This window comes from Eurypyga helias, unplaced genomic scaffold (genome assembly GCF_000690775.1).
Source record: "Eurypyga helias isolate BGI_N326 unplaced genomic scaffold, ASM69077v1 scaffold37329, whole genome shotgun sequence".
Classification (NCBI taxonomy): Eukaryota; Metazoa; Chordata; class Aves; order Eurypygiformes; family Eurypygidae; genus Eurypyga; species Eurypyga helias.
In genome coordinates this window covers 22,858-32,024 of record NW_010274580.1, presented here as the reverse complement: position 1 = coordinate 32,024, position 9,167 = coordinate 22,858, and the positions used below count along the sequence as shown (strand labels likewise).

General features: G+C 48.8%; 1 protein-coding gene across 1 annotated transcript in view; it reads left to right on the top strand.

Moving 5' to 3' along the window:
• Nucleotides 1–9,167, top strand: part of LOC104515755 (glutamate receptor ionotropic, kainate 4-like) — a gene marked incomplete at both ends in the record, with an annotated part of 32,112 nt that overhangs the window by 237 nt on the left and 22,708 nt on the right. The window contains 2 exons of the mRNA XM_010159855.1: nucleotides 5,347–5,499; nucleotides 6,727–6,831. Coding sequence (XP_010158157.1) covers nucleotides 5,347–5,499; nucleotides 6,727–6,831 — 258 coding nt within the window. The remainder of the gene's footprint in view (nucleotides 1–5,346; nucleotides 5,500–6,726; nucleotides 6,832–9,167) is intronic.

The following is a 9,167-nucleotide window of genomic DNA, read 5'->3' as shown; positions in this document are numbered from 1 at the left end:
GGAAAGCCTCGGGAAAAGAGTTGCAGGCTGGTTCTGAGCAGACACTGGCAGTGCAGTGCGAGTGAAGTACATGCACAGGTAGAAACTCAGGTCTCAAATGTATGGGTGCTGATGAATTATTTAATCCAGATAACCCCTGTTCTAAAGGGCTTGAGCACAACACCAGGCTGCTGTACCTCAGATGGGCTTTCTTGCTTGTCAGTCACCGGGAGATGGTCCAGGAATGGGAAGAATGAACCAGACAGAGCATCTTAGTTAAGTAGCTAGAAGACTTGGGGTGTCAAGTGTTGATTTACAGGGGAGCCTCCTGAACTGGAGAATTCTAAGGCGATCCTGAAAGCCTGTGTCACCCCAAGGGACCTTGGGGCACCATGCGGGGTATACAGCTTTAGAGGGCTTGTCTTTGCTTGAATGGCTGTACAGCTTTAAATTGAAGCCTCATCTTCATTTGAATTATATTTATACATGAGTGTAGGGGATGATGCAGCCTAGATTCTGTGTTTCCCTTATGGAATTTGTCCCTGTGGATTTACCTCTAAGAAAACGGCTTGAGGGAGTCTGGATGCAAATAGTATAGAAAGGGCTGGTCTTAGGCAGATGCCGAGGGACTGTTACCTCGTGTGCTCTTAACATCTCCCTGATGAGTGTGCAGATCAGCACCCAAATCTTCCCTAGGGACTCTTCAGAACTGGGAAGGTTTTCAAAGCAAATGGGGGGTGCAGGGCACCCCAGCTGGAGCTGGGGAGAGGGAAAATGCCATCAGTGGAACCCTTTGCATCATTTTTGATGAACTCGGAGTCCCCTTGACAAGCTGAGGCAGCTGTGTACTGCTGAAAACCTCCTTATTATCACTACAAAGTGATCTTAAACCGTCAAAATGAGGAGCTTTCTGCCCTTTGTGTCCACATCTTATTGGCTTGACGTGGAGCTCAGACCATGGTTAGTACATGGCTGGGCCCATCCTGCTCTCCCTCCTCCCAGCCATCCTGCACAGAGGCAGCTGCAGTGAGCTTGCTGTCTGCCCTGCTAAATCTCTACAGGATTTCTACCAGGAACCTTCCTAGTTGGATGACAATTGCAGGGACTGTTTGAAGGCATTAAAAATAAATTTCCTTCTAAAGTACAAACAGAAGACCATAGGAACAGGAACGTAGCAGATGTGATGGGGAAATAACTGATCTCATTGTGCCTTCGTACCTCGTGTTGTTTCGATCAACCAGCTAAATCTGTAGGTGGAAGGATGCAAGAATATGCCCTGTTGCAGCACCTTTTTTTGACAGAGTAAATGAGTTCGGAGCTGAATGAAGTTGTTTGGTTTGTAAGCCTGAGCCTAAATCACCCATGAGTGTAATATTAAGCCAGCTGGATGCTCCTTTCATTCATTCATAAAGCACAGTTGGCCATACAGGAGGCTTCCTCCCAGCCCAGGGAGGACATGTCTGGATGGGGGGGGCTCGGCCACGCTGCGTCACCCTGATCTAAACTGCTCCAGCCCTGCTGTCATTAGGGAGCCTTCCCCAGGGGCTGCAGTGCCTTCCCGAGCACTGTGTGGCTGCTCTTGGCTGTGCTGGGGAGCTCCTCTTGTGCTGTGTGGGGGTCAGATGCTCAGGAGGGACTCCTGTTCTTGGTGTACAAATGGGGAATTGAGGCATGGAAGAGAAGTGACTTTTCCTGTTACATCAGAGTCAGGCAATCTACAGCACGATTGGAAAAATGGGTTCAGTTCTCCTCGACCCTAGTATAGAGTCTTAAGTAAAAGATGGGGTTTTTCTGATGATGTGAAGCTTTACTCTATGTTCGTGTATCAAGGCTCCCATCCCCAATATGCCATGTGATGGGAAAAGGACGTGACCCCCGCAGTGAAGATACAGAGCAGAGGTGAAGCCAAATATTCCCTGGCAGGGCATGTGTTTCCCCTCCTGTGTCTGCAGGGGAAATCCAGCACTATTTTGCCATGCCTTGTCTCTGCGTTGGAAAGCTGGCAGGTCTCATCTCCCAGGGAGCATCTCTCTGTGTAAGAACTTCCCCTTTTAGCCCTGGGAAGCAGCTATCTCGTGGGATAGCTCATACTGAAAAGAGAAAAGGAAGCTCAACAGCTGGAAGTGACAGGAGGGAGGTTTCCTGTGAGCTGCAGAATCCCAGGGCTTTCTTGGTAGAGCGGAGAAAGCGTCTGAGGAAGGAGGAGGGAGCTGCTTGCTCTAATGCCATTCTCATTAATCACATTGCAAAGAAAGGAAATCAGAGAAAATCATTCAAATTACAGATGGCTAGATTAGGTAATTAGAATTTAGGCTAAAACAGATGTTTGTAATTAAGTGTTTATGTCATTGAATAAAATCCAGATTGTAAAGTCTATTTCACAGGATTTTAATGGTTTTAATTCTCTGTGTTATGTTTGGGGGCAAAGATACAGATGATAATATTTTAGGAAGAAAAGAAAAAAAACCGATGTGGCAAGACACAGACTAGCCAAACCTGTTCCTATTTCCCTGGAGATCAGGTTACCTTTAAACATGGCCTTTTCCTGGGAGATATCCATAAATAAAAAATAAAGTGAGATCTTCTGCTCAGCTATGCTTAACCTGCTGTTAGATTCTGGAGGGGTAGATCTGGTGTTGGGAAGAAGGTGTGCTGCATCCAGCAAGGAGCCATAGCGGCACCAGGCACCATCCCTGCTCCTGAGCGGCCGATAGTTGGCTTGAAGATGCTGTTCTTGTTGGTGAGCCGTTCCCAGGGCTTGGTGTCACAAATGTGCCCTGCGATACCTCCTTAGTTCTCGGGTACAGCCTTTCCTCGTGAGGCTGACCGGCGTGCCGAGGGGAATGGAGCAGCGAGCCCGTCTGCTCAACCCACCATCTGCTCCTTTTTCTGGAGCCTTTTTCTGAGGAGGCATCCATCAAGTGGCAATTTTTATCAGCAACTTGCATGGTCAAGAATTAGGCTTAAGGGATAGAGGGAAGTCTGCTGTGACCCATGAATCTACGAGTGGAGTACCACTGCTGAGCTTACCAGGTCTTTCATGTGCCGCCTGTCACGGAGCTCTCGCATTGCAGAGACGGTACGAAAACAACAGGGATCTGCACAAATCAGACGATGCACGCAAGAAAGAGAATCAATTTGTTAACAGGCAAATTGGCTTTTTGTGACAGAGTGACAAAGCTGTGGTTTAAAGTGAGAACATAGTAGTAGTGAGAGGTTTTATAGGCGACATGAAGAAAGTTGAGGCGGTGTACATGAGAGCAGTGACAGATCCCCCTTGCTGAATCTGCCTAGAGGAAGTTAAAAAGGTGCTGCCTCCAGCTCTCTCTCCACTCCGCTGCTGGAGGTTATGGCCCCAAGGCACGAGAGACCATGATGCTGCTCTGCATCTGTTCCAGAGCAAAGTGTTAGCACACCACTGACTTAGTGAACCTGCCGGGAAGCGGCGTGGGTGTGCCAAAATGACCCGGTGCTCAACTTTCTGGGCTGCAGGACATAGCTGGAAGCAGTGACCTTGTGTTAATCTTCCCCTGTTAACCTTGCAAGGTGATGTTTGCCTACCTCCAAAAGCCAGGGAGACCAAAAAGCCCGGAAGAGGATGCTCAAATGATGAGCAGGATCAGGAATGGAAGTGCGGTGCTTCTGATGGAAGTTGTGATTTTTTTTTAAAAAAAGGAAAGGGCTATGTTGAGAGTATGGGAGGGACTCCCATTCCTCGCCAAGAGGACTTGATCCTGTGCATCACAACCCCCTCCCCAATCTCTAAATTGCTTGAAATCATAAGGGAGCTGCCAGGAATCCTAACAAATTGTTTTAGGCTAAGGAATAAAATATTCCAATCAATAACATCAAATGCTTCACTAAGATCTACAAGTCTCTTGCTCACCAGCTAATAAGAGATCATTAACTGCTCAGGGAAAATGGAAATGAAAACCCAACAGGAGACAATTAAAAATGTTGGGCCAACATTCTGCTTCGGTATGAGGTGGTGAAACTTCGGGGTCACAGAGGTTGTGTTTGCTCTCGTAACATTTTCGTTTGGCCAGCGGGTGTTAATATGGTTCTTGATTCAGGAAAGCAATTGCTAATCGTGTATGGTATCCTGTAACTTGAATGGCATTCGTTCCACAGATAAAATTAAGTATATTCTCCATTGCATGGGAGGAGGGTCAGATGCAAGACTGACCGATGCCAGTTAAGTTGCCCAAAGCTCACTGTCAAGTCCCTGGATGCCGTTTGTGATTCAGGCACATGCAGAAGTGTGACAGAGCAAATGTCAGTCTCTACCAGGCTTGGAAAAGTGAGAGGTGCCATTGGAGCTGGGGTCTGGGGTTTTCCTAGCATTAGGCTGGAATCATGCCTTTTAACTTGTGCCAGCTTGTTCATTTTAAGGTTTTGTGCTGCTTGTTAACCTGCCTAATCCCAGGCCATTGTGGTCAATGAGGTCTCACCACTGATCTGAATAAGATCAAGCAGGGTTAAGTCTGGCTCACTCTGTTCCAATTAGTGACGCAGTTGAAGCCAAAGGTTCATTGGGATGATTGAACTGGGCGAGATTGTCCCTGCAGGGCCACTGGCAGAAGTGAATAAACCTAATCAGGCTTCGGGAGGAATGGAGGATGTGGATACTGCTGAAGTGCCGTCAGTCCCAAACAGGGTAAGGTAGGGGAAAGGAGCCCCAGGCTGGAGACTGAACCCATTGCTGGGGGTTGGGATGATAAGAGGGTGCTCTCAGAAGTATCCATGAGGAAAATGTAGCTTTGATAGTAATGAGCTGCAACAACGTAATTCCAGCAGAGTCAGGAGGTGACAATAATTAAAAGTGAAATCTTAGTCACAACAGTGAACATGAGAGAGCAAATGGCTGATTATTAACTAGATAAAAAACATTGAAACAGTTGTGCATGGGTGAAAAACATGGTTTGTGAGGCTCAATGGACGAAGAAATCTGATTAAAGGCAAACAAAGCAAAGATGAGAAGGAGAGGGGACGAACTCTGTGATTCTGGACATTGCTTCAGCAGTACTATCACAGAGCAGGTAACAGCCAGTGGGAAACTGGGGGGGACTAAGGGTTCTATATGGGGTCTGAAAGCCAAGACACACTTGTTTCAGAAGCAGACCTAGAAAAACCTCATTTCTCGTGGATCTGCCTTTCACAGCAGTGTCGAAGGAGGACTCTGGTGCCTAATGAAGGCTGAAGCAACACCGTAACCTGTCCTTCAGTGGGTGCAGGCACAAGACCTTTATTTTGCCCAGCTGCCTATTTGTTAGAACGTCACAAACTTCATGCAAGGTTCTGAAGGTGCAGCAGGAGGCTCAGTTTTTGTCTTCCCATCTCATTTTTTTTCCTTCCTTTGCCCCACAGCTCTCCTCTGCCCTGCTGTTCGATGCTGTGTATGCAGTGGTGACTGCCGTGCAGGAGCTCAACCGGAGCCAGGAGATTGGGGTGAAGCCCCTGTCCTGCGGGTCTGCCCAGATCTGGCAGCACGGCACCAGCCTGATGAACTACCTGAGAATGGTGAGAGGGGACTGAAGTTTGCTGGTGTGTTCGGAGCTAGTGCTCGTCACTGCCGGAAGCAAAAGACGTGTATGTACATGCTGGTGCTGGCACAGTTTTCAAGCGCTGAGCGTCAGGCTGTTTGAAGGTATCACTGGGGATGAGAAGAGAGGAGATCTAAGGGCTGGTTTGTCACTGGCCTTGGAATGACATGAAACTCTCCATTTTTCAAGCTATGCTGCAGAAAAACTGGAATTCAATGAGTTTTTTTTAAAGTATGAATGTTTCTAAGTGATTTGAGCTCTGTTTTGAGTGAACTTGAATTGATATAAGGTCATGCGGTACAGTTGCTCAGTGGCAAGAGGTGAGATTTCCTATGAAGGAATTAGGGCTCTTTTGAACCCAAAAGTGTGGTTGCTGTAACCAGTCAAGCCTAGGAACGGTCAGTCAACTCTGGCCTGAGAACGGACCCTGAAATTCCAACCTTGGGTGAAATAGATGGAGTTTTGTCAGTGTGATTCCTGAGAGCTGAGCCTGACCGTGCAGAGGGAGCGTGTTTGCTGTTTGGGATGCAGCTGAAGTGTCCCAAGACAAGGAGATTTCATGAGGTTCTTTTTTTTTCCCCTCCAAAGGAAGGATCAGCTAAACCTGAACCTTCTGTCACTTTGGTCAATGCATGTGAACCCTGCTTTAAATCTCACCCTTAGTCAGAGACAACAAAACTCCTCAGCTTCTCCTGCCTCTGCTACTTGGAGGCCCAGTAGCTTGCCCTTGTCACTGAAGAGGTACTCCAGCAGCAAGTGAGCAGTGGTTAATCTGCACGGTGAGCCTCAACACTCATCCTGGCTCTGCTGCAATGTGCTCGTGGTAAACGCAGGCCCGGTGCCGTGAACGAGCGTGTAGTGGTTTGTGGAGGAATCCCCAGCTAGTGATTTGATGTGGCGAAGAGCTCTTTGCCCTAGAGCAGCGTGGTGATGGAAGGAGGTGGCAGGGGGCTGCGGAGCTGGTGCAAGGAGATTTGGGGAGCCCTGCACCTCATGCTGCTGATTCTCCTGCTCCCCTCCCCGTCTCAGTGCTACCCTTGCCAGACTCCGAAAGCAGTTACGATTGAGACATGAGGGCTGCATCGCGGTTCCTGCCGCGAGGATGGACGGCCAGCGCATGGGGCAGTGGGTGCCCCCTCCAGCTGTAGCGGGCAGGGGGGTGAGCCGCCTTGATGGGCGCTGTAACTCACTCTCTCTTGGACAGGTAGAATTGGAAGGTCTCACCGGCCACATCGAATTCAACAGCAAAGGTCAGCGATCCAACTACGCCCTGAAAATCCTGCAGCACACGCGCAGCGGCTTCCGGCAGGTGAGAGCGGCCACGCTGCCCCCGGGGATGGGCTGCGCGTGGCCTGGCGAGGGCTTGGCTTCGGGGGCCGAAACGGGGTGCAGACACCCCCTCTGCGGGATGAGGTGTTCGGCAAGAGACAGCACGGCATGGGTGTCACGGTAGCTCTCGCTGGGCCTGGGTTGGCAAACACACCGTGCTTCACTTCATCAGGAAGGTGTCTCGAGATAATTTAGAGTTGGTTTAATGCAGCAGGCCCCTCGGGTGGTGATGTTGAAGCTGGTATCTGTCCTGTGTAACCCTCCTGTGCAGAGCATTGAGGGCATAACGTGTGTGCCAGATACAAGCTCAGGCTCAACACACTTTTCTTTTTAAACTTGTGGAGACGCAGGTATTCAAAATTATTTGGATAAGGAAAAATGGGAGAATTGACCATGAAACGGGAAAAAAGGGGATAGTATGAACCTTTCCAAACAACTGCTTCCGGGAGGGAAAACAAAGGGGGCAATCCCACGTCAGGAGCTCCCCACTGTCTCTCCCAGCGTGGCAGGCGGTTGGAATTGCCAGGTAATTTGCCTCTCGGTTTATGGTGCGTGTTCCTCCGTAACCTGTTTGCTCAGCTCAGACTCTCATTTGCTTTTTGTCTCCGGGCCTCACAGCGTTGGTCCTTTTTCAGCTTGTTACCCTTTCTGTCCAAGGGATATTTTCTGGCTTCAACTAAGGTTAAGTATAACTTTGTGGGGCCACAGATATCAAACTGGTGAGATTACGTGACATAAACCCAAGAAATTAGGGTTTTACTGGTAAATCCAAACCTCATTCAGAAAAAAAATGGAAGACCCAGAAAAAGGGTTTTCGACTGTCTCATTTCCCTGATGACAGCTCCACAGCTGCCCTTTTCTCTGAGATTGCCACTGCTCCTAGACACTGGCAGAGAACAAAAGCTATTGTATCTTACCCCACACCGACAGAGCATTTTGGCATTAGGAAATCTCTCCTGGTCTGGCAGCAGCGAATTTTAACCTTGGCAAGGATGTTGCCTGCCAATTCTTACCTGTCAAGTGACAGCTCAGCTTTGATGCTGCCTTTAGGTGAGTGAGCGGGGGATCAGGATGGCATTTTCCCCACAGTAAGATCTCTCATAGCACCAATGCCCTTTTAATCATTTCCCAAACCCATCATACTCTGAGCAAAAGTGACAGATCCAAGCCCAGCTGCATTAATAAGAGCATGTATTCAGCTGAAGCAAAGGAAGTAAATTCTGTAAACTGCACTATGACAGCTGTGTTTTTGATGTGTTTAAATGTGGCAGGGAGTTTACACTGAACGCACAGGTCCTGTTGGAGCAGTCCTCACAGAGCTCTGCAGAGAGCTCTGACTGCAGCCTCATCTGCCCTGAGACAAAAGTCTCAGCTCTTCTCCACAAACCCACTCTGACAGGAGAAAACCTTTTTTGACCTGTTGCAACGAGCTCGGTAAACAAGCAGCTTCGTGCTTTGGAGGTACCCAGGAAAGCTGCTCTGGGACTGAGCGTTTCAGATTCCCCCTCGGAGCGCAGTGGTGATAAATCACTTCCAGTCGCAGTAACAAGGTGCTGGAAGGATGGGGCAGTCCCTCGGTGTGCGTGGCTGCCTGCGGAGAGCCCGTGGTGGCTGCCAGCCCTCTCCTGACAGGAACCCAGCAGGCAGGAGTTAGTCTTCGTAAAATCGGGCCTTTCTGCTGTCTGCTCTCTCCTTCTCCATCAGCTCCTCTCAGGGGTCTTGCCTGACTGGTAGCAGTACCCAGGGGGGTGTTAGGGCCCCTCGCAGCCTGAGAGAGTTTGTCGTGACATGCCCGGCTTGAAGGGCATCCCCGGCCAGAGCTGGGAAACCTGGGCAGGGTCCTTCCCGCTCCTCTTAATCCCTGCAGAGGGAAGCCGGAGGCTACTCTGCTGTGCCATAGGTGGTTATTCTCGCCAGCCTGGCTTCTTGTAATAAAAATGACTAAATAAATCATGAGAAATCATTTCATTAAACTCACCGTGAAGGGATGGGGTAAGGAACAGACATTCACATCCTGGAAACAGTGTTGTTCCCAAGGGTTATATTAACTGATTTGCTCAGGCTCTTGTTTGAAACACTGCTATTCCCTCCTTAGTTTTATACAAGCTCATGGCCAGCCTGGCTTCTTGTAATAAAAATGACTAAATAAATCATGAGAAATCATTTCATTAAACTCACCGTGAAGGGATGGGGTAAGGAACAGACATTCACATCCTGGAAACAGTGTTGTTCCCAAGGGTTATATTAACTGATTTGCTCAGGCTCTTGTTTGAAACACTGCTATTCCCTCCTTAGTTTTATACAAGCTCATGCTCT